Genomic DNA, 25,267 nt, shown 5'->3' with positions numbered 1-25,267 from the left:
TAATTAAAAAAGCGGTAAATAACTACAGAGTAAATTTTGCAAATATTTGACTATTTTTGATTGCTTTTTAAAAGGTATAGCATGACTAAAGTACTATAACAGAGATGCCAACTGCTCCGGACACGCCAAAATAATTAAAAAAGCGGTAAAGAACTACAAAGTAAATTTTGCAAATACTTGACTATTTTTGCTTGCTATTATAAGGCATAGCATGACATAAGTACTATAAAGGGGCATACCTGCCAACTTTCTCTCTTTCCGAGTGGTTGTAAAACAATAAACGAAAAACAATCTGACTCAAAAATACATTTATATTTTGATCCCGTTGAAATTCGCTTGGGCAAGGATTATTATGCTTTCATATATTTATTGTAATTATTTATATGTAGTGGTGGTCAAACTCATTTATAATTATCATTATAATTCAAAAAGTTAATTGGAATAACCTGAGTATTGCTACCACTTTAAATATGAAAATAAAATCTTCCGGAAAATCCGGAAGAGTTGGCAGGTATGAAGTGGTGAATTATGTAAGCCTACTAATTATTTAGAAATAGTGGTGAATAAAAACCTACTAAATTGAATTTATTAAACCAAGAATCACAATTTATAAACTACCACTCTAAAATATATGTTTGTTGTCCGGAGCAAGTTGGCATATTTGCACTACAGTGGAACGGAGAGCGGTCGCTACCGAGAGGTTTTACTGTAAATACATTTTACGGTACTCAGTCAGTACTCAAGTTATGGCTCGAGGATCATGAGAAAGTAGTACAGCAAGTACTGGAATGAGTTTTCTATTTTTATGGAAATAATTTTAATACTGCTGCTTCTGTCCATGTTGATATGTCCTGAACTCATATTTACTGTGGTTTGTGTGATTAAATGGCCGCCGAACAGATTTATTTTTAACTAACATTTAATATATAAAAAACTTTGACAATATCGATGACATCTCTAAAAAAAGTTAAAACCTCAGTTCTCCCATGCGTGCAACATTTAGACGATGAAAAATTTTTATAAATAATTTATTTAAAAATAATTAGGATGATAGAATTGAGGCGAAGGTAGAAGAATTAGAGTATTTAAATACAGTTGTGTTGTGCATTCGGCTTTGGTTGTCATTGAAGTTCACTTATTGCACAAGATAATTTTGAAAGCTAACCAAGGCAGCTTATAGTTATTTGTGCCAATTACTTTGTATCACACATTACTTTTTCCAGCAAGAAAATAAAACTACTTATTTTTAAGAAATTTCTTGTAAAAATGTGTGAATTTTTTTTTGTCAATAAGTAGCTTCTAGTTTGATAAACATTTCACACTGGATTGTAAACGGAACATTTTTTTAAAAATTGCACCAAGAAAAATATTCACAAAAGACAGATTTTTTGAATTACGTTTATTAAAACATAACTGAATAATAAACAATGGATGGGGCGAATTTCAAAAAGAAAAATAGATTCAGATTAATTCAAAAGAAGTGGGGGGAAACGTAGATAATGGGTAATTAAACGGAATCTGTTTGTCCTGTTTACAGCGAACGATTTATCAGAAGTTTTCTCTTTCATAATTCATATACTTCTTCAAGTATGGTGGAAGTGGCAACGCAGCTATTCTTTGAGTGAGGTAATAAGTATGGCTGAACTCTTCCAAAATTTTGTTATTTGAATCTAGTTTAACACCACGACTGAATGTCTCCTGGGTGGTTGGTTTTGATTTTTTTCTTTTCTTTTTTGGTGGAAGTGAACTACAGCCAGCACTTGTGCTAGGCCCATCATCCAAACTCAAAAGCTCTCGCTTCAAAGCATTTGTCTTGCTTCTAGTAGATCGACTAGGCGGCAAACTCAAATCGAGAGATGAGCTCGGAGCACTAGTATTTTTGAATTTAGGCGAACTACCTGCAAAATCTTGGCCGACTGTCGCTCCTTTTTCAACCTTTGTGGAGCTAGTACTCGTTTTAGATACATTTTTCGATCGTCTTCCAGTTTTAGAGCAATTTTTTACTCCTTCCTCATCTTTAGACGAAGTGCTGGTCATTTTATTTTGACTTATTGTTGCTCTTTTAACTCTGGCTGATCCAACTCCACTAGGCTCAGCGTCACGTTTCGTCTTCTCATTTTCTGACAAGTTATCGACTACTTCTTTTGCCTGATGGTCTTGAACTACTGGCAAACATTTACCTTCCGTCGTCTCCTCTGATTCCTTCTCTTCTTCGCTGCTGTCAACTTCTTCCTCAACTGCATCTCGAACTGTCGTCAAACTTGCGAATTTCAAAACTTCGTCTTCCTCCTCTTCTTCTTCCCTGCCGCCGCCCACTTCAGAGTTCTCAGTTGAACTGGCGTAATCGACTTGAGAAGAGAAGTTGCGCAACAGAAAGGATGTGCGGTGTACGCTTCGCATCATCAGAGAGAAACTATCCAGATTTTCACCGCCACCATCATCATCACTATCGCTTTCATCGTTATTTGAGTCGGTGCCGCAGTCGATAATGAACAGCTTCAAGTTTTTCCTCGGTGGCAGCTTCTTTAGATTGTCTACCAATTTCGGGTGTTCAGTTTCTATATTGCTTCTTAGGTGATCACGAACTTTAAAACGGCATAGCTGAAGAAGCGTGGGAGGGATAATATCACCTGTCAAAAATGAATTTTTGTTACTTTTTTTTTTAATTCCACTTATTAGAAGATATAGGGTGTTTCAAAAGTAATAACTCATTTTATGGTATAAGATAACGAACTTTTCTCCTTACAATTTTTCGCGTGATCTTTTAATTGGATACGGCATCCTCAGATCGTGCGAACTTACCGTCAACAAACATTTCCTTTCCTGAATGCATACTTCGTTTAAACGAGAACTAAAAATAGGCGTCTGAAAGTAGTTTTCCGTTGTCTGTAAACACGGCTTGTCAAATTTATATTCAGTGTGGTTCGTTTTTTTTTTTGGCGCACTGTACCTCGTGGTAGTAAAGGCCTACCAGTTACACAAATCGAGAGGGATTCCACTATTATAATTCCATAACTTAATCTAAGAGAAATTGTAATCAAATCGTATAAATATAAATCGGACTCTGATTAGACTAACTCATTGAGACCAGAAATTTTATAGTTAAATCGTTATTTGTAATCGAAAAAAAAAAACAACAAAAAAAAAATAGCATTTACATTAATAAAGAATAACACAAAAATTAAGAAATACAATGCTTTCAGGAAGTAAAAAGTGCAGCAAATAGCGAACTAAACAAGTCTGTAATAATATTCCCCGATTGATTTATAGAGGGGAAAAAATTAGGTTACTTACGACCTGCTACATTAGGCGTGTTTTCACAGTTTCCAAACATTACGAAGTACGAAAAAGAAAGGAAATATAGTTTAAATACGAGTTATATAGCCAATGACGTTGTGCTGCATAAAGCATGATTTCAGTTTGTATACAACGTAAAGTAACAAAAACATACAGTTTTAAAGGAAGTTATAAAATCCCGATTCATTGGTTAAAGTAATTCAATAATTTTATTAACTTCAGTGGCAATCCGTCATCACTATAATCGTTAAACTCTCAAGTTATTTGGAAAACAGTCTAATATTTTCCAATCCTATGGATGGTGTTTTCTACACTAGGGAACGCTGCAAGCTCGGGACTGCCTAAATTTCCGGGTTACTGCTCCAGTTGTATTTTAAAGCCATTTGGCATCATTGTGTTTTGAGATTCTTGCAAACAATGCATTTGATTACTTATGTTTACTATGCTTGTGTTTACAATACTAAAAGTGTCAACACTAACGTAAGATGGTGCACAGCTTGCAACACGAACAAACAGTAATAAACAAGTGGAAAGAGGCCAAATCAAGACTGCCAAAAAAGCGAGTTATTCAAAATCTAGCAACCATGTCACCTTTTTTAATAGTAAATAACAAAATAACTAAAACACATTTTCTCTCCAAACTCCCCAGAATTACATAATAACATTAATATCTTATGAAAGACGGCAGATTTGAGCTCAGAAATTATCTAATTTATTTCTTTTATTGAAAACATCGCCTATCAGAATAACATGTAGTAAGCAGCTGCAAACTTTTCAACCGGAACTAGAGTAGGTCCCGAGCTCGAGATTGTTATTGTTTACATTTCTATTGAAAACACCATCCATAACAAAGTTTCTTTTTTTTTTTTTTTTAAAATGCGGAAGGGGGCAGCCTATTGTGCAGCTTTTAGAACTCCTCCAGACTAAAAGTCTGGGGCTGTCGAGAGAGCGCATTTCGAATTCCTCGTAACCATGGTATCCGCCGCTACGACACGGGACTGATGTCTGGAGTTCTCCTGAAAGCCGCACTTTACTCTTTAGTTTCATTTTTTTTGTAGTAGCCAGGTTTGTTGCTTTCAATTTTTTTTTGAAGACAGGAAAGAGGTTTAACCTGTCCAATAACTTACTTGTGTCACACTTGTTTCTTTGTAGAGAGAGGGACAAAGTCTCTTCAAAAACCAGTACGTGTTTCAGTTTGGAACAAAGTCGAGGTAAATATTTAAGATTTTTGCCATAAGCTCGGCTAGCAGGTGACGTCACAAAATGAAGTAGTAATAATACTGTATTTACACTGCACTAAAGCAGCACAATGGGTTAATTCATTTTATAACCGTCTTTAAACAGTCGATCCAATTTTTGAGTTAACGACTATTGGTGTTCAACTGCAAAGCCTTGAAATTTTGAACAAAATCCAAAACACTAGGGAGTCCCTGAATTAAGTAAATTGGGAGAAATTTACCTCGGTTCAGGACTTTTTTGATGGATCTTATCCGCATTTGCGTTGTATGTAAAAGGAAACCACAAAACACTTCCATGCTTACCCAGACGGCAAGGGGATTTTAACCCATGAACCATTGAGGATATTTTACGTCAGCACTGTGGTCGATCCGAACCATGGGTTAGAGCCCCTTTGCCGTTAGGCTAAGTGTAAGAGGTTTTCAATGAGGGTTAGTTCCATCTATAAGTCCTCCACGAAGGCAAAATTTCTCACCATACTTGATCCAGGAGTTGCCTTGTCTTCCGGATGGGGTTCAAAACTACAAAGCTAGGGAGTTTAACATTAGTAGTGTTAAACACATAATTGGCTCGGCTGTTCAACGACGGTTATAATATGAGGAAAAGACTGCAGGTTCAAATGCGACTTTTTACGTGCAGAACGGTCAGTGAGTTAATTAAATAAAAATTTATTATCTTGAGAAAATGCAATAGCTGTAATTTATATATAATCATCAAACCTGATAATTGATTTTTCCCTCTTCACACAACAAATTTCTCTGTGTTAAAACTAGTTACGTACAGGTTTAAAAATAAATATAACAGAAGGTTTAAGTTGGAGCTAGGTCTGAAATTTGTCCTTTTTCCCACAGCATCTTTACGCGTTCGCCTACGGTTTGACATGACCAATAGCTTAATACTTGGTGCCAGAGGTACAAAATACAGGGGAGTAAGGAAAACCTTAAAATTTCATTTTACCATATACGAGTATATTCTTTTGAAAATAGTTGGACTACTGATAGATACTTCACAAGAAAACTTTTAATCTCTCTTTTGTTCATTGATATATATATATACGGAGGTAAAAAAAAAAAAATTTGGAAATTGTCAAATATCTAGCAAGATATATATCAGATCATAAAGTGAAACTAAACGCATTTAAAAAAAAAAAAAAACTAATGATGTCAAACTAGACTTTTTATTCCCACCCACGGGATCGGTACAATCTCGAAAACTTAAATATGAGCCTCAAATTTTTTTTTATTGCAGATTGGGATTCTCTGGAAAAAAAGTAAGGTTTATGCATTTTGCTTCAGATAACCAGGAAAATTAAAAAGCGTATGAACTGTTTAAAATGGTGGGTAACGACCCATCAGATTCAAAATAAAAATTCGATTTTTTTTTTTGTAACTTGGCTATTTTTATCTTCTTAAAACAGCCAAGTTACAAGTTAATTAAATAGGATACAAGCTGATTAAGAAATCAGCTTGTATCCTATTTAATTTTTCTCGGTTACATGTGAAACAAAATGTATAAACCTACAACGCAATCAAGGTTACTTTTTTCTGGAGAATCCGAATCTGCAATAATAAATAGGAGTTCATATTTAAGAATTCAAAGTTAAAAGATCGAGCTTTGTAACTTTTAAAAATATTGAATGTGACTATTTTCACTTTTTTGATCTGATGCATATTTTTCGAGATATTTGACAGTTGCTTATTTTTTTTTTTACACCCTGTATGTATATATAAAAATAAAAAATCCTTCATAGGCTGGAGTTTCTACGACAATTTAGCCAATTCAAATGAAAAGGCATTTTATTGATTAAAATCAATTATTTAACAGATTACGTTGAATTTATAATTTCCCATAGCAGAAATGTTGGTATTTGTATCCAGGGATTATGAAAGGGAATTCTTTGTAAGAATATCCTCAACTTAACAGAACGTCAATCAAACGTGAAAATTTAGAGATCCTACTTTGTTTAAAAACATGACGCCATTCACATTAAAAGGAATCATTTTATTTATGAGAATTATTGCCTGTTAATGCCTTAAAATGACCTTTTAATTGGCATATTGAGTTTTTACGGTTTTCTCTGAAATATTGTTAATTTCTATGTCACTTTCACCGGTGAATGTCAACAATCACATAATCGCTTCGGTGAATGTCCGAAATATTTGTTATTTCCGATTTGATATTAATTTATTCGTTTATATTATTATATTTATTCGATATTTCAATATCTGTTAAGGATAGATTAGGAGAAATACCAGGGTTCGGAGTATCGGTTAAATGCATACCGGGCAGTGGCACTTGACCTTAAAAGAACATTGATGTAGGGCATACCGGGCAATGGCACTAAACCTTAAAAAACATCAGTTTAGTGTATACTGGGCAGTGGAACTTAACTAGACCCAGCTTATATAATTGGGTCATTTACCAAAGCGACTATGTGATTGTCAACATTAACTGGTGGAAGACCACAACCACCAATTTGGGTCATTCACAGTATACTCAAAAATTAGTATCTTAAATAAAGAAGTTTTCTTTCAGTAGAATTTTTTACGGTTCATTCGCCATTTTCTCAAAAACTCAGACAGAGAATGAGTGAGGATTAAAGCAGGTAACATGGCAACACACAAGAGTTCACCTGTCGTCTCTTTTAACTGAAAGCTAACACATGGTTTCTTAAAGATAGTCTCATCAGACCACAATAGTCATTTCATAGAAAAGACACATGGCTTGAAATCTGTTTAACCCTTTAAGTGATTAATTTTTTATGTTAAATCCTTATTAACCACCTAATATTAATTAATCAAGTATTTGAATATTAAAGCAAGATAAATTTCTTTTGAATATTTTAATGATAAAAGCAGGGATGAGAGCAGTCAGAAAGTAAAAAAGAGGAAATCCAAGTATATATATATATATATCGCACTTTTTTTTTGTCAAATTTTTGTTTAAACTTGTAATCCATATGATTATAAATCCCGATATGAGGCTTTTAAATCACGTGAATATGAAACTCTACATCGAATTTAAAAAATGCGAAAATACAAATCATGATGCGTAATTTTTAGATCAAGATGCATAATTTTAAAATCGCGCGATATTACAACCGCAAAAACGAATCACGGCATTGGATTTTAAGCTCGCGTAGCTACATAGGGTTTTAAAAGCTCGTAAATACAAATCGCGATATTGTTTTTTTAAATCTCGTAAATAAGAATCGTAATGTTCAATATTTAAATGGCCTGAATAAGAATCGCAACGTTCAACTTTTAAATCAGGTAAATACGAAAATCGATGTTTGATAATAAAATCGCGATTTTAAAAATGCAAAACACGATATTAGATTTTTAAAAAACGAAACTTTTAGAGAATCTGAGTTTTTGATAAAAAGGCTGAAATTCGAGAGACAAAAAGCGAAAAAAATCTCATCCCTGTATAAAGGTCAACCAGTTTTATCCCAAGGAAATGATTTTTAGAGAAACTTCAGAGGGAGGAATGAGGGCTTCAATAATTTCGCTCCGCGGAAAATCCTCATAAAATATTTTAACTTGTGCAAAAAAAAAAAAAAAAAAAAAAAAAAAAAAAATTCAGCGGAAATTAGCGGGAAAAATCTGAGAAAAAGCGGATATCCGCGGAAGAATCTCATCCCTGTAAAAGTTCAGTTAATGCGGAAAACTGGTTCACTTTTAAAGAGTTTGCACACATTAAAAACGGTATGGAGTCTTTCTGATGGAGGATATCACATATGATTATGAATAAGCTAAAGAATGTCCTATTTAAATAAACCAGATTTTTAAATAAAATTTTTAAAAAACTTGCTAGACCAAAATTGTTACACAATTTTTAGTTATACTGAAATCAGGTTGCCAATTCTAAATTGGTTTCATAATAAAATATAAATTATGACAATTTACAACACATTTTTTAAGCCCATGCAACTGTATGTGTAAAAAAAAAAAAAATTAATACATTAACAAAAGTAAAAGTAGAGAAAACTATTGGTTTAACAAACATAATATTTTGTTCAACAAAACTACTGCACGCCTGTGTTTATTTTAAATGAAAAAATTTGTAATGAAGACAACATTATGACTTGTTAAAATTTTATTTCGATAGCATATTATAATTCAATGTTGTTGTTTAACTATTATATAAATATACTTCAAAGAAAAAATAAAAGTGTTTTAAACCAAAGTTTACATAACTCAAAACTTTTCTAAATTTTTGCATTATTTTCATATATACAAATATACATGTATAAATTTTTCTACAATGTACTTTAAATTTTGTAAGGGATTTATACAATTATTGGATATAATTCAAGGAAGAAAAAAAGTTTGCCGATATTGCTTATTTTATAGTAATTAAATAGCACAATGAAAAGGATGTGTATGCTTAAAATTTATCTCTGAAGGAAATAGCATAAAAACGTATCTTCAAAAAAATCTAACAATGATATCACACGATCATAAAAAGGTTATGATGATCAATATTAAAATCTGCCACTAAATGGATTAATTTTCAGTTAAATTGAAAGTACCTGGTATTAAAATAAAATAAATGTTTAGGTTTTTTTTTTAAAAACATTAATAACAAAATGAAAAGTTGTGTGCGTGTGTGACAGCATCAGAAATACTGTAGCAAAAGCATTCATGGTTATAAAGGCGTTATTGGATATAATTAAGAAATTCCATTACTGGCCAGAGGTCGTTTTTTAAAACTTGATTCTCTTCTCAAAAATAAAATAAAATACCAATAATGGAAGGAATGCCTTTTAAAGCAATTGTCAAAATGTGGTAAACATTAAAAGGTTCACCGGATATTTTTTAGAAATAAGTGTGAAAGAAAAGTAGTTTTCAGAATATTAAAAAAAATATTCATAATAGTGCAGGGTTTATTAAAAAAAATAGAATGTGGTACATTTTTAATGAAAAAAGTGGTGACCCTTCATTTTGCCTTGTATTACAGATTGTGTACAACTAATTAACCAGTTTGTCGAAGAGCAGTTAAAATGAATGCAAAGTTGTATTTAAAATGGAAGCAATCAGAAACTAAACAATGTATGATTTTTAAAGTTCGTTCATTGCTAAAATGGTGGTTGTTTATGTTGGGCACTGTCTAGGACAAATGGTGCTTGTACGATGGAGGAACATAAATATCAGATCAGCAAAAACCATTTCTGAGGTCAAGCAAACACAATGACTTCCAAGGAATTTATTGGTCGTAGTGATGATGTGAGGTAATCGAAGAGTACTAGTCACTTATGTGCAGCACTCTGTATGATTAAAATAACCTGCCATCAAAAATCATAGTACAGCACGTTGTTCCATTTTGGAAGCAGTTGCCCTTTATCACTACTTTGCATTCGTTTTAAATGCTCTCATGCAAACTTACTAATCAATTATAAGCAATTGTAGTATATTCTTCCTGCTTTCTTTCTTAACCCTGAATGATAACGCCGCTACTGCTACTGTAATTTTGACACTATCATGCATATCCACTTTCCATTTGGCTATCATAAAAGATCTCCTTATTTCTTTATTATAAAAGATCTCATGTAACATTGTGACTACAATATATATATATATATATATATTTTAAATGCCTGTATGTGAGGTTTTTCAAACAAGAAAACTTGGGTGTTTTAAAAAAAATTAAATAATAATAATAAAAAAAAGAGTTGGCACAGCCTTATATAAATAAAATATTGAATTAAATACAGCCAAGTATATTGAATACATAATTCCAGAAAATAAAATATAAAAATTTTCTGTAGTAACTATAGAAATATTTTAACATTTTATATAATTGTAATACAACTAAGTTCACATATTCTCTCTCCTGTAATTAAGATATCTTAGAAGAAATGGTGGAAGGGGTAATGCTCCAATTTTTTGCAAAAGAAAATAAGTGTAAGTGAAATCAGAGTCCTCTTCATCGGCTTCTGTTTTTTCCTTTTCTTTTTTCAACTCTGCCACTCTTTTCCAAACAACAGTAGAAGCAGTACGCTTAGCTCTTCGCTTAGGTTCGGGTGAATCGGTCGTGCTGGCACCTGCCCCATGCTGCCTGGTATTAGAGCTGACATGTTTTCGCTTTAAAGTATTTTTTCTCTTGCTTCGAGTGGATTGACTAGGTGGCTGATTGAAATTGCTGTCAGACTCGCCGCTAGAATTCTGTGGCTTAATATTCGAAACAGTTACCAGCGAGAAGAGTTCGGTGTCGGAGGATTGCTGCTCTGTTTTATTCGTTTCCATGGTTAATTCAGTCTGACTCTGGCTATCTGAGGTATTCGGTGCCGCTTTAAAATTTTCTACGGCTCCTGCGTCTGAATCGCTGCTACTGGAGTGTCGATCCTCTTCCATTTGTCTGAGTAACTGAAGTTCTGCATGACGCCTTAGAAAATCTTCTAGGAATATTGACATGCGGGTGGGGAGTCGAGCACTGATGGTGTATTCGGGGCTGTCAGAGTCGTAATCGTAATCCGAATCACTTTGGCTATTGCTCAAGTCACTTTCATCAAAAAATGGAATGACGATGCGTCGCACTTGCCTTCTGGGTCTACTTTCATTTTTAATTAGATTAAGTTTCAGTTTTGGATGCTCTATTTCAACATTTTGTCGGAGCATAGAACGGATGTTGAATCGACATATCTGTTGAAGATTTGGAGGGGTTATGTCACCTACCAAAAGTTAAACACTATTAGTTAAGTTTAATTTAATAAATACAGGATGGTTCAAATTAAACTGACCTGTAGCTTCAGTTTTATAAAACATTTATGTCACATATGCAGTTGAGGTTTCCATAGGAAAAAGCAGTTTTAAATATTGCAAATAGGCAGTGTTGGAATTATAATAATAAAAAAAAGCGGAGATTAATGGAATATTTTGCGCATTTACATACAAGTGCACTAGTGAATGACTTGACAATCAACAATATGCACCCTTTACATTTGGTTTTAGTAGTAAAAAAAAAAATTCTAATTAGTTTAGTCCAATGGAAATCTCACCAACACGATTCATGTTTAAAGTTTCATTTGGTTTGGTTCAGTAGAACTGGAGCTATGAATGTTCAAGTACTATCAGATTAACCATCCTGTACAATATAATTAAGTATAGAAATTTAAATGTGAAGAAAATGTTTAAATGAAAATATCAAACAGTTCTGTAATACAAATGTTGTTAATCAATTACAGAAGAGTGAGATGACTTAAGGCAATTGCCATTTTGCTTACCTAGTAAGAAGAGGCACTCCCAGCTACAAAGCAGTTTGCGAGTAAAGACTGATTTCCAGACAGTCTATTTAGCATAATAAATCATTAATTTTACTTTAAACTAAGCTTTTTTTTTTAAAAAAAAAATATCTTTACAAGTAAGAGATAAAAAATGTGTACATGTTTCATTTGATTTATGAAAGCATACAGATTTTATTGGCACAAGAGCCGGAATAGGCAATGGATGGTCAACTGTATAAAGTTAGACCCAGTCCTGTATCTTCACTTAGTCTTTTGTCTATTCTGATGGGAAAAACTGCAAAAAATGCTTTTTGCTTCATTTAATAACAAAAAGCCACCAGGAAGAGCAGCAAGTATTAATAAATAAATAAATAAAAAAAACTGAAAATTATTTTAGCTACATTGGAATAAGGGTCGGCAGTTCGGTGAATGTTTTCATAGTGTTGTTCAGTACTAATTTTGAGATTCCTTTTCTTTTCACCCTGTACAAACAAGGGGTATTCAGCCAGTATTCGATAAAAATCTTAGTATCCATAAATTTTTTTCCTAGAGTAGGGTTACACCATTCGTGGCCGGCAGGCCACATATAGTCCACTGACTGTTAATGTGCGGCCTGAGAGAGCTTCTGAACACAATAAATTTAAAAAAAAAAAAAAAAAAATATTAATAAATAAATGAAATAAAATATATCCAAAATTTTGAATTGCACAGATTTTATTGTACATTTCTGTTGCTTCCCGATCACTTTTTCAGCTGTTATTGTAAGAAATTCTGCATGGTTTTAAAAACCCAATATTTTTAATACGATATAGCAATGTGCTAAATTCGAATTTGAGTAATCACATTTTGACTAACTTTATTTTTGCTGATTTCATAGCAAATCCAAATGATGTTTCAATGTTTTTTTGACAATTAGAGCTACCAATTTTCATGTGGTCTTTAAAATCTTGATACATTTATTACGATATTACAACTGGTAAGTTATGAATCGTGCATTTAATTTATCACTGTTTAACGCGACTAATGTGTGCCAATTTCATCGTAAATTTAAATATTTTTTCCCTTCTCATTTTTAAAGGCAGCACTTAGGAATTATATAGAAAAAAAATGAAGGTATCAGTTGATTACCATAGGACCCATGTTTGTCGATAGAAAGTAAACCTTCTGATAGATATGTTTGTTTAAGAAAATGCTTTTCTTTAACTACATATCAAAGAAATTTAAGAGAAAGCTTGACGCGAAACTAATTGGATTATTCACATTCAAATTATGTTTGTATTTGTTATTCTGAGTTTCGTATGTAACTCATAATATATAGATTTTATTGATGGCAAAAGCCCCTAAACAATTTCTCATCAAATTTTAGTTTAAAAAATAATAAAAAATATTGGCCTCTCAAATGTTTAAAAATAAATGACTAGGAAGAATTTATTGATAAGAAGTAAATTAATAATTATTCATGAGTCAGAAAAAAATTATTTCATGCAATAATTTCAACTTTAAATTGCAAATGATTTTTTGGGCTATGAAATGTATAGGTAGTAGGTATGATATAATTTTTTACTGGATACACAGTTGCATGGGCTTGGGTAATTTTTAAAAAAATTAAATTTGATTAAAAAATTGCAGAGAATTGTCATGACATTCAGTATACTTACTAATTTAACTTCCCATGCATAAGCAATAAAGTTAAATGCTTTTATCATGCATTTTAAAATAACAAAATATACATTTCTCAAAAGGATTTATATTGGTATTTACAAATAAATTTACAGATATTTAAGGGGAAAAAAGCTAAATTAAAATTAATACAATTCACCAGAATGATTAATTTTATGCTATATTATCTTTAAAATCTAAAATTTATGAATAAAAGTAGGGTAGATCAGTTCTGATAACTCAGCGTGAATAGTAATACAAACAACCAAAGAAAGTTGATTTATCTTTGTACTGGAGAATAATGTTGGAAACCATAAGAAATGCAAAAATAAAAAAGTTATAAAACTCTCATAGAAAAGTTTCTATCCAGATAAATATTTTTTACACAGCCACGGACATCCTGGATCAAAAGATGCCAAACTATGAGAAATTTTAACTTTAGAAAGGGCATTATTATTTATTGCCATGGACTAAAGTTCTTAACTTAATTAAATTAACTTTATGAATTTCAAAACTCAATAAAAATTGTATAAAAAAATTTACTTTTAATGACACTAATCTAGTTTCAAAAGCAAAGTTTTGTAAAAATAAATAAATAAATAAAACCTAAGTAATAGGAGAATAAGGCAGTTAAAAACATTCAAACATCTAATATAAGTTTTTAATTTCTAAATAATATATATAAAATTATACACAACTTAAATATCAATCTAAAATCTAATAAAGACATTTTTCTGAAAAAAGAATCTAAGTTTTGTAAAATTGGAATAAAAAAACTTAAATTTTTAAACAAATTTTGCAATTAAGACATTTGAAACATAATTTCCTTAGAGTTATATCTTTAATGAATGAGAACTAGAAAAAAAAATTCAACGCTAAATGCATCTTAGACTTGGAGGCTGGGCAGCTCCAAGGAGCAAGGCACATCAACCAGAGGTCTTATGTACCCAGTATTTTGCAAATGTACCTTACAAAATTAGCACTTTTTTAAAAAACTTTTTGGAGTGTTTCTTTTATTTTTTTTAACGATAAAAGCTGGAAATTTAAATTTTCATAGGGAAAAATTTTTTTCTTAGCAATAGTTTGCATTTAGAACTTACCAAGAAAGGTCATTGGCATCATAGGTATTTTATAAAAATTAGAATATAACAGTGAAAAAGAAATACTTACATTATTCTTCCAGGTAATATAACAGGTACAGGTATATACAACAGTTCAGGAAGAAAAATATATAATATTCAGTGAATTTGAGATAACTAGAAACTGAGGAGGTCTAGGAAAAACTTGGGAAGTGCGACTTTCAGGTAGTTTTGAATTTCAGATCACACAGTAACGGTACTACTTTGATATTTTAATAATTTTAGAATGAAATATTAATTTAGGAAATACTTTAAAAATTTTTTTTGTTGCTAATATTGGTGGTTTTCTTTTTTAAAAAATCTATTATTTAACATCAAAGTAAGCCTTTTTGAGTTATTACAGTCATGGGTGTGGGGGGGGGGAGGATAGATGACATTGATATTTTTTTTATGAACACTAGGGTTTAAGCCAGGGTTCATTGATTTAATCCAACTGATGTTTTTTCTTTTCTTCCCCCAATAAAAACTCATTTGAATTAAATAATATTTTCTTTAAAAGAGAAATAATCATTTAAAATGCATTGTAATATGAGGTTTTCAAAGTTTTTTTTAATTGACTTTCATAGATTTAAAATTTCTCTTAGTATTAAAAATCTTAAATAAATCAACTACATTACTACTTTATTCATAATAAATTACAGTATTTGTGAAATGGCATTTTTAGAAATATTATAAATTCGTTAAAATTTTTCAGAATGCACATAAAGAACTAAGTGAAATTATAACATAATTTTTTTTATACTTCCTTCTTTTCGCAAAAAATCAAGATGGCAATGAAAAATCTACCCAATCTTAATTTTAAAACATTTCATTTTAACACTGAAAATATATTGATGAATTTACAAGTATAGCAGAATTTTAAAAGGAAATTATTGTATATGAAATAAAATAAAAGGTTTTTCAAGATGAATTCAGATAATAGTGTCGTTCTTTATTGTAATAGTTTGTAAACTTGGCATTAAGGTATACGGCTTTATTTTATCAATTCAAGAATCTATTTAAAAAAAAATCTGCGAATTTAATTTTGCGATATTTATTTATTTTAGCCTGTTTTACAGTTGTTAATTATGATACATTTCCAATAATTTTGAGCCTTGGATTGAAGATATTAACTTTTTCTCTTAATGATTGTTAAATAAAGTGTTTCAATAAACAACTTTCATTTATAATCGAAAATGTTTTTTAGTCGTGGACGTTACGTAATTTTACTGCAGCTTTTTATTGGAATAAAAATTTATACAAATAGGCACTGGGAAATTAAGAACTGATTAGTGCAATTCAGACAGATTCAGTTGGAATGTTCTATAAGTTCTTGACAACAATAAATCAAATATTTTAATTTGTTTACATTTTGATCTGTTCTGTTACTTTATTATTTTTTTACAGAATTAAACAAAATATTGAAAAAAGAATTAATAATTAAGTAACAGGCATGAGTTTGGTAAAAAATCTAAAAATATTATGCCCAAAACACATAACACACACACAAAAAAAAAAATTGATATTTAAGCAAAAAAAGTATGTAAGTAACATATAACCATATGTATATGCTACTTATTAAGGTATTGAAAAAAAAAAAGTTTATAACATCAAAATATCAATATTTTTTAAAAATTTGAATACGAATTTATATGTATGATTTTTAAATTATATGAAAATGAATCGTAATGAGAAGTATTAAATCGTGTGAATAGAAATAACTTTCTGTGAGATATTTAAGTTGTGTGAATATAAATTCCAAGTAAAGGTGTTTAAATAGCGCGATCATTATTCTCAATGTGTAATTTTAAATTGAGTGAATACAAATTGTGCTGTGTTATTTTAAATAACAAATATTATTTGTGATTTTAAATCCAGTGAATGTAATTTTAAATCGTGTTTACATAGGTAGGAAAGAACGTAAAAAAACCCCCTATATTGTTCAATAATTCTGAAAAGCAGAATCATTTTTAAAAGGCATCATTTTTCTTTTTATTAAATTTAAAGAAAACAAAAAGCAGAAAAATAACTCATCCCTGAATAAAAATTATGATACAATTTGTAAAACTTAAACAGGATTATTCAAAAAGTCAATAGTCGAACTATTGTTAACGTTTAAAAGTTGAATTAGGATGCAATTATGAAGCTATTTTCAGAGTTTATGCCACAGAACTTATCCATTGTTTAACCCACTGACAGTTCTACACATATAAAGTCGTTTTTTAACCTGCAGTCTTCTCCGCATTACAAAAATGGTTTTTCCATGCGCTTCGATAGAAAAATAGTGTATAGGGGAGTAACATTCTCATAATTTTGCCCTTTCACTAAACCGCAAGTGGTTAAGACAAAGCTAAAAATTTAGACATTTCTTTTTCGAAATTAAAAAAAAGAAGCAAACTAAATATAGAAAGACTATTTAAAGAACTAACATTCAAAATATATTTGATAAAAAAATATTCAGTCAAGAATTAAAAATAGTTAAAAACCAATCCCTTTGGCATTTATCAATTAAGAAACTTAAAAGCCAAGTTAGTCATATATATTTATACGTAAATACTTAAGTTTGTGTTGTTGACAACTAGGACTGGGCGACAAATCGATGCATAGCAAAATATCGATGTAACGCATATATTAGCAGGTGACTTTCGTTTTAGGCGATGCATCAGAAATCTGATTTAAGCCGCCGGTATAAGACAATGCTCGTGGTTTAACGATATAACATGTGAGGATCCTTGGTTACACTCACGCTGTCACTGTGTTGATGTACTATTTTGATTTCAGCTAGCTGCGAAGATGTTGATTGCGTCTAGCTATGAAAACGACGTTAGTTTCGTAATGTTGAATACCGAAAAGCGAATTGAATCAGAACTCCTGGTTTAGTGCGAGGATCAGCGTTGAAATATAGAATACAATGCTTAGCTTCCTTATGCGGCATTTTTGTTATTGGGATTTTAGGCTTCTTGGAGATTATTTTCAGCAGGACTTACGTTATTTTCTGATCGATGTTCACTTTATTTCGTTGGGACTTAAAGTTTCTTGTAAATTATTTTCAGTGTGAGTTTTGCTACTTAGCGATTGCTTTGTTGTGCATTATTATGTCACTTTTTTTTTTTTTGTCTGTCGGGATTTAATGATTCTTGTAAATTATTTTTAGTAGACCTACTGTTACTTTGCGATCGCTGCGAATTTTCTGCTATCTTACATTTTCATTCTGAACTCAATCTAATAAATTTTAAATTTAATTTTATGATAAATTTAAAAGTTTTTTCCCCGACTTTTAGGAATTAGAGCAACAAAAAAATTCTCGAGCATTTGAAATATTTTTTTCTTTCCTTTTCCGCTCATGCGATATTTAATTCAAGGAATTAATAAAACATGATATTCATTCCCTCTTTTATGCGTTTTAAAATTTACAAATGTAAATAATTTCCTCCAAAATAAGTGATTTCAAAGAGTTAAATGGGAGAATTTCTCTAAGAAAAGTTCTGATACTCATTTGCTAAATTATATTCACAAAATACAAACATACACAATTATTTTTGTATTTGAATAACTATTTTCTGGATGTAAAACCTGAGAAATAATTTTTTTTGCACTGTTAGTATGTTAAATTTCACAGAAACGAAGAATTTAGATTATTTAAACAGAAGAAAAATATTTAAACCCATATAAATTTTTTACGAAAATGGTCCGCAAAAACAACTAATATATTTTAGTTTGCGGACCGCCAGTTGGTAATCACTGTTATAAAAGCATTTTTTTAGAATTAATATTTTCTTTTGTTACAGATTTATTCCTTTTGTTTATTTGATTGATTTAAAGATTTCTGACCGATCATATGTTAAATTGTGATGCCTAACAGGCGATACATTATGATATAAAATTTCTTACACTGCCCAGTCCTAGTGACAACTAGGAAAAGCAGTTGGTCTTTCCCTAAATATTAAATAAACAAATACATACCAAGTTTAGCATGGTCTATAGTTTCTCCTTTCTTTGTAGACGGAGGAAGAATAAGAGGAGCAAATGATACTGATAAAACCTTTACAGTAGTCCAATTTGTTTCATTCACCCTTGTAATTTTTAACAGCTACAAAAAATTACTAATATAGTAATCAGATACATAACAGCATTTGAAATTGAACATTTAAATAAACAACTTTAAACTTTATAGCTCAATATCTGCTATTCAATATCATTCAAATTTTGTATTTTGTCATTAAATTTTTTTTTTACCTTCTTTAAAATACCAAATGTTTTGATGATTACTAAATAAAAGAATTATCTTTACATATTTTTTGTGTTAAAAAATAATTACTCTGGATAAATGAATTTTATAATTTTATTCCTAATTTTTTTATTAACTAAAAAAAAAAGTTCCGAAGATTTTGATTTATTTGTGCAGCATATAATTGCTTAAGAGCTAATATAACTATGTGATATTTTAAAACCTAAAAGTTATGATTGCAAGGGGTATGGTAAGCAAATTTCTTTTTGTTCTATAAAATTAAGAGTTAATATAACTGTTTGCAATAGATTTCCATTTTGGGCTATGACAAAATTAGCTTTTAATCATTTAGATTTCTTAACTTTAAATTTTTCATAAAAACACTGGCAAACAAATTGTTGCTGTGTGCTTTTGCAGTCACCTATCATCAAGTAAGACTTAGATCTTAGAAATTATCTTATTTTTTAAACCAAATGTAAATATCAAAAATGTATACATGCACTAAACCAGAGAGTCAAGAAATTTAAAGTTTTCAAGTTTCTAGTTGTTTATTAAAAAAAATGGAAAGATCATTTAATAATGATTCGTCTCATGCGCTATAGTATGTAAAATGCTCCAAAAATCATGAGAATAGAAGTCTTGACTTGTCCTTTGGGATGTGTAATTCACCAAAATGGAAAAAAAAAAAAAAAATGCATGAGCATATTTATGTGGTCAAATTCAAACTAAAAAAAAAAAAAAAAAAAAAAAAAAAGCTTTTACTTGATACAAGTGTTGAATCAGTTCTAATTAAAAACTCTGATTTCAAATATAACTCTTTCCTTATTTTGAAATTCTTTGTTTTGTCTATCAAACATTTTGTCTTCCATTTGTCTTTCTGTATACAATCTTAAAAAGTTAAAACATCAATAGATAGATAAGGAGGTAGATATTTGTTTTGCTTTTATTTTCTTTAAGTTTATTTTTCAAATGTTTAATGCATTATTTGAAAACTGAATTTATATTATTTCACATAGAAGTTTTTAAAATTTGAAAATTTAAAATATTAAAAAATGGTGCCGCATGCAAAGCTGCTCAGGTCCATTGAATTGTAAACACAGAAGGAAAAAATACGAAGAAATATTATGATGGCCTGAGTGTTTGAGATAGGATGCAAAGGCATGAAACCCAGGTCATAAGTCTGAGTGTAGGCGGGTCTGTAATCCAATTGACGTAGAAAAGATAAAAGTATTGAATTAATATTATCTGTTCAGCAACAATTGCGTCAATAATAAACAAAGTAGTTTTTTAAATTTTTACAAAATTAAGATTAAATAACTTTAAAAAAAATTAAATTGTCCCACAATATTAAAAATAGAATTTAATTAAAAAAAAAAAATTATTTTACAGCTTGTACAACAGAATTATGCATTAAGAAAGGACTTTATCTAGGAAATAATTAATTCTCTACTTATTAAGAATTTACACTACATTTTGAATTTGAAAATTAATTTTTTTAAAATTTAAACATATTTATGTAAACACAAAATGTAGTACTATTTTAATAAACTCGTTACGATAAACTAATTTAATACAAAAAAAAAAACTTTTTGAAATATCTTTAATTCAAACGAGAATTTTTTTTTCTGTATCTTTCTATGCTTTAAAGTTAACAACCAGAGAATGATTAAAATGATATATTTACCTTATCATTTAATGGCATAATTAATATTCCATTTATTTTAACTAGATTTTTTATATATGCTTCATATTCTTCAGGACATGCAGCACCACAATAAACTCTATCATACTGTTGAACGTTAGCATCTAAAGTTAAACAGTTGCCACAAGTAAAAACTGGTTCACAAAAATCATGTTCATCCACAACTTTTGAGTTCTTCAGAAACTCATCTAGTCTTTCATATGCATACTCAACAATATCTTCATGAAATTCAATCCCATGATTTATACCATACTGACCTAAGGGACAACAAAGAATATGAATTAAGAGATGTCAAATTTTACTATGTGCACAAAATTCTATTCACAAATGAGCAAGGATGGCAAGTTTCTTCCACTGTGGAACAAACCAACCTGGAAAAAATAGGTCTCTTCCTACCTAAGTGGATGAAATTAAAGTACCGAGAGGATGTTTTATAACCAAAATATTTTGACTAACATAAAATTTCCTTGACAAAGTTGCTGTTGGAAGCACATCAAAAACCAATTATTTATCTATTTCTTTTATTTTATTGTTATCACAATTATTTTTCTATTTCATTGCAGTTTATAACTTTAAGAAAAGAAATTAATTTATAATCATTTTATGTCTTCTTCATATCATTCTAATGGTTAAAAAAAGTCCATTCACAGAAAATCAAACTCTTAAAAATTTCTCCTAAAATTCATGGAGTAATTCCTAAAATTCTCCAAGAATATCCATGCCTTGCTCGGGATTTGGAGCCCAGAACCTTTTTGATGCAAAGTCCTGTCGGCTTATTACATAATATTAAATTTTTTTACAGTGTTAAGCAGGGTTGGCAAGATTTTGCCGCAGGTGGAAAAAACCATGGTAAATACCGGTAAAAACCGTCCTGGCAAAAACAGGTTTTTGCCAAGCAATTTGGCAAAAAGTGGCAAAAACCTATATTTCCAAGATGAGAGGACAAAAACATGTTTTTGGTACGAAATTATTCCTAAAATTGAAATATATAGTATAAATATAAATAATTACAAAAAAATTAACAAAATTATTATTCCATAATTAAATCATAATGTAATAATATATGATTTTAGTAGTTTAAAGCATTATTGATTGGAAAATTTGCAATTATTCTCTTTTTCCAGTGAAATGAACTTGTTTTAAATTAATATAACTATAATTTAAAGCATAAAATATCTATCAAGCTTATTGTACAAATAATAATTTTTTATAATACAATAATAATAATATTATACAAATAATAATATTTATTTATTTGTAAAAAAACATTTATTTAAGGATTCTAAAATGAAAAGAGGTCAAAAACTTTAATGTTTTAAAAATTATTGTCTTTATATTAATTATTAATATGTTAAAAATAATTCTTTCATGTAATGTATCAAAATTATTATTCCTTATGATTGATTTAAATTTGTTTCAAGTATTTTGTAATAATATTTAATCAGCAATTTAGATAATTTGGTTTTTACCAGTTTTTGCCGGTTTTTACCAGTTTTTGCCGGCAAAAACTCCAACCCTGGTGTTAAGTAAGTGTCCTTTAACTAAAAATACCTTTTTCAGTGAAGGAACACCCTGCCCTTTTTTATTCCTATGAGGAACTTTGAACAATGCTTTTTAAAAAGTAGCAGTAAATAAATCAATTAACAAAATCAACCAATACTAACCTAAGAGTAAACCAGCCATTGTGCTTAGATATCCACTACCACTTCCAAGATTTAAAAATGAGAGGCCAGGTTTCAATTTCAAAGTTTCCATTACCACAGAATAAACACAGGGGGCTGATAAATGCAAATTTCCCATTCTCCAGGCTATATCCTTGTAAGCATTTTGTCGGTGGCTAGGGTGGTAATAATTACCTCGATCCACAGAACGGAATACACGCTGTATGGCCGGTGTCCTGATAAATTCTGCATCAATAAGATGGTCAATCAGCTCATCATTGCTCTTACCTGGACTGACAGAGCCTCCAAGAGCATAAAACAACCTGTGTGCATAAATTGTATAAGATGATAGCTACAATATTTAAAAAGAAAGTGGCATAAAATACATAGCGAATGAAAATTTTAAAAATAGAATTTTTTTATCAACTAGTTAGGGTCAGTATTAAAAATAAATGTTTTGGATTTAATTAAATATTCTGAAAAACAATTATGGAACTTTTGTAGAAAGTATTCTTTTTACTCAACTAAAACTGCTCTGGTTTGAAGTAAAAATTAATCACAAGAGTTGTTATTCTTACGGGGGTAATATCTCATCCCTCTTTCCAAACAAAACCCTTCGATTTTCAAACATTGCTCATAACAAATTATAGATTTTAAAATTATGTTTAAAAATTGGTTTGAGTTTAAATTTCTTAAATTGCTAGGATATAAATTCATGTTTCTAAATTGGGAGGATAACCAATTTTGAATCGCTATGAGTGAGTGAATGATAAGAACTATGAGTGTGCTAAAGAAAAACCATTGATAGACCAAAAATATTAAATTAATACATAGTATTATTATTATAGTAATATTAAATTGATAAAAACTCTACATGGGTTAAAGATAAACAAAATATAGGCATTTCAATCAGAAATATAATTTTTTGTATTTGTAGTCGGTAAGACACAAATACAGGACAAACAATTGGTGAATTACAAGACATGGAACTTGTGTAGAAAATATTTCTTTTTTATTTTTCAATTAAAATTGTTCTAATTTTAAGAAAAAAATTAAATCCAAGAGTTGTATCTTAACCTCCCTTCCCCAGAAAAAAAACCTGGATTCTGAAACATTATCTATCGTGAAACATGAATCATAGATTTCAAAATTATGTTTAAAAATTGGTGTGAGTTTAAAATTCTTAAATTGGTAATTTAAGCTAAAATGGATTTCAAGTTAAATTGGTTATTTAAGTTAATTCACATTCCTAAATTGGGATAACCCATTCTGAATCACTATGATAGGAACTATAAACTGAGTTGAGTTCAAATTAAGTGAGTGAACGATTCTTTATTGGGTGTATGAATGATAGAAAAAAAAACATTGATAAGAATAAAATTAATATATAGTAAAAACCTTATATGTGTTAGTTTTGAAAGATAAAAGTTGAACAAGAAAAATATAGATATTTCACCGCGAAATTTTTTTATTATACTTGTAGGTAATATGAATGGAATGAGATTTTATATGTATAAAAATTATTATGAAATATATATTTCACATAATTTCTTCAAACTAAGTAAATTTTTATTTATTATTAATTGATTATTTTGCTACTCAAATATTCCTTTAAACTAAAATTGTTCTCTTTTATATTAAAAATTAAACCTAAAAGATTTTTTTTCTCACAAAGATCCATGTTTATATTAGATAAAAACTGCATTAATTTAATTTCCTTTATCTGAATTTCAAATATATTACTAGAAGATTTTTAAAATTTTGGTAGATAAAGAATTTGTATAGATTATGTAGCCAATACTGAACCTGAAAGTCTTGTCAGTCATAAGCTAGTAGGTAATTAGTTGCAGAAGTAGATAATAGATATTAAGTTAATCTCTAGATAAGTCCTTAATTGTTAAAAAAATTGCATAATTTTATCAAGATAAACACTAAACTAGAACATTTTGTACAAGAAGCATTCTTTAGATGCAGAACTACATAACAAGAGGGATTTTATCTGACATTGTTTACTAAACAATAATGCTAGGAAAGCTCATTTTAAGGGAAAGCAAAATTACTAATTCTCAAAATTGCTTAGTTTCAAAATTTAAACTCATTTCAAACATCCATTAACATATTTTATGGCTAACTTAATATTCTGAAAAACTTACAGATAGTGTGAAAAATACTTATAATATTATATGTGGGATAGTCATTAAAATTGAGTCATCTTATTCTAATACAATTTTAAAAGCACTGAATATTCCATCGCAGCACTCTATTAAACGAGGCTTATGTTTTCATATAATATGGCATAAGCTTAAGAAGTTTTTTACAAAAATTGTCATTATGAAAACTATTAGACTATTAAAAACTGGAATAATAGTCAAGTTAGATTGTGCAAATTTCTTTCTTTATTCTATTTTTTATTGATTGTACAAATGACGCTTTAAATTGAATCGATAATACAATGCAAAGGAAATATCGTCTTTCAAGTAAGATCACAAAATATTGTTAAGAAAAAATTTATTGACTTGATATTAATTAATGGAGCTATGTTCTTCAAATCTAAAGTCGTTCTGTATAAAATGTAGTTTCAACTTAGTAGTTCTTACTGTGAAAGAGATCTCGCCATCAAGTCCTTGTTTTCACTAACCAACAAAAAATTAAATAACTTTTCTCAGTAGCTAGTGAAATGATGGATAATATATGGTCTTTTCTAGTAGTGAATAGAATATACGAAATACAGAAATTTGTTATAAGTCATATAAGCCATTACATAATTCTAATATCAGAGCTGGAATTAACGAATAATAATAAGAAATGTTGATGATGATGAATATTTTGATATTTTAAATTAACTTTCATGTATTTACTTGTAATCTTTAGTTTCAAAATGCTGTTGCTTGATAAGATCTTGGCAACCGATACTGATATTTCAGTACGTAATTCTCATTGGTTAATTTTGTCATTGTTCACATCGCTATCGCTCATTCTTTATTGTGGGTTTACTAGAAATGTGTATTTTTGATGCTATTGGCGATTTTCAATTCCGTTCTCCTCTGCTATGAACTGGCATTATAGTGTAGCGGGAGAAGTTCAGAGCCTTTATTAAAAATTGAATGTTTCATATAATTTAACAAATTCATTGTGAAATGT

The 25,267-nt window shown here is 29.6% G+C and overlaps 1 protein-coding gene across 2 annotated transcripts; it reads right to left on the bottom strand.

Moving 5' to 3' along the window:
- Window positions 1-1,382: 1,382 nt before the first annotated feature.
- LOC107456186 (protein-L-isoaspartate O-methyltransferase domain-containing protein 1) lies at window positions 1,383-25,048 on the bottom strand. 2 transcript variants are annotated; one of them, XM_016073973.4, is made up of 5 exons: window positions 24,724-25,048; window positions 22,130-22,449; window positions 20,448-20,722; window positions 18,499-18,625; window positions 1,383-2,630 (listed from the first exon to the last, which is right to left on the bottom strand). In XM_016073973.4, exons 1-5 carry the CDS (start codon window positions 24,741-24,743, stop codon window positions 1,549-1,551), a joined length of 1,824 nt encoding a protein of 607 aa, XP_015929459.3. In that variant the 5' UTR covers window positions 24,744-25,048; the 3' UTR covers window positions 1,383-1,548. The 2 variants fall into 2 exon arrangements, with proteins under 2 accessions (XP_015929459.3, XP_021000939.2); XM_021145280.4 differs by lacking the exon at window positions 1,383-2,630 and adding an exon at window positions 8,617-11,206 and having other exon boundaries at window positions 24,724-25,006.
- Window positions 25,049-25,267: the final 219 nt, after the last annotated feature.

This window comes from Parasteatoda tepidariorum, chromosome 4 (genome assembly GCF_982258835.1).
Source record: "Parasteatoda tepidariorum strain Cologne lab strain chromosome 4, Ptep-v5.0, whole genome shotgun sequence".
In the NCBI taxonomy this organism is placed as follows: Eukaryota; Metazoa; Arthropoda; class Arachnida; order Araneae; family Theridiidae; genus Parasteatoda; species Parasteatoda tepidariorum.
The sequence above is the reverse complement of the archived record's forward strand: the minus strand, read 5'-3'. Positions and strand labels throughout refer to the sequence as shown.

Coding starts and splice junctions, on each gene's coding strand:
- LOC107456186 (XM_016073973.4), bottom strand. CDS start 24,743: ATGGCGAGATCTCTTTCACA. Junction 20,723..22,129: donor AATGGCTGGTTTACTCTTAG/GTTAGTATTGGT, acceptor GTTGTCCCTTAG/GTCAGTATGGTATAAATCAT. Junction 2,631..18,498: donor TATAGACCATGCTAAACTTG/GTATGTATTTGT, acceptor CATTTTTGACAG/GTGATATTATCCCTCCCACG.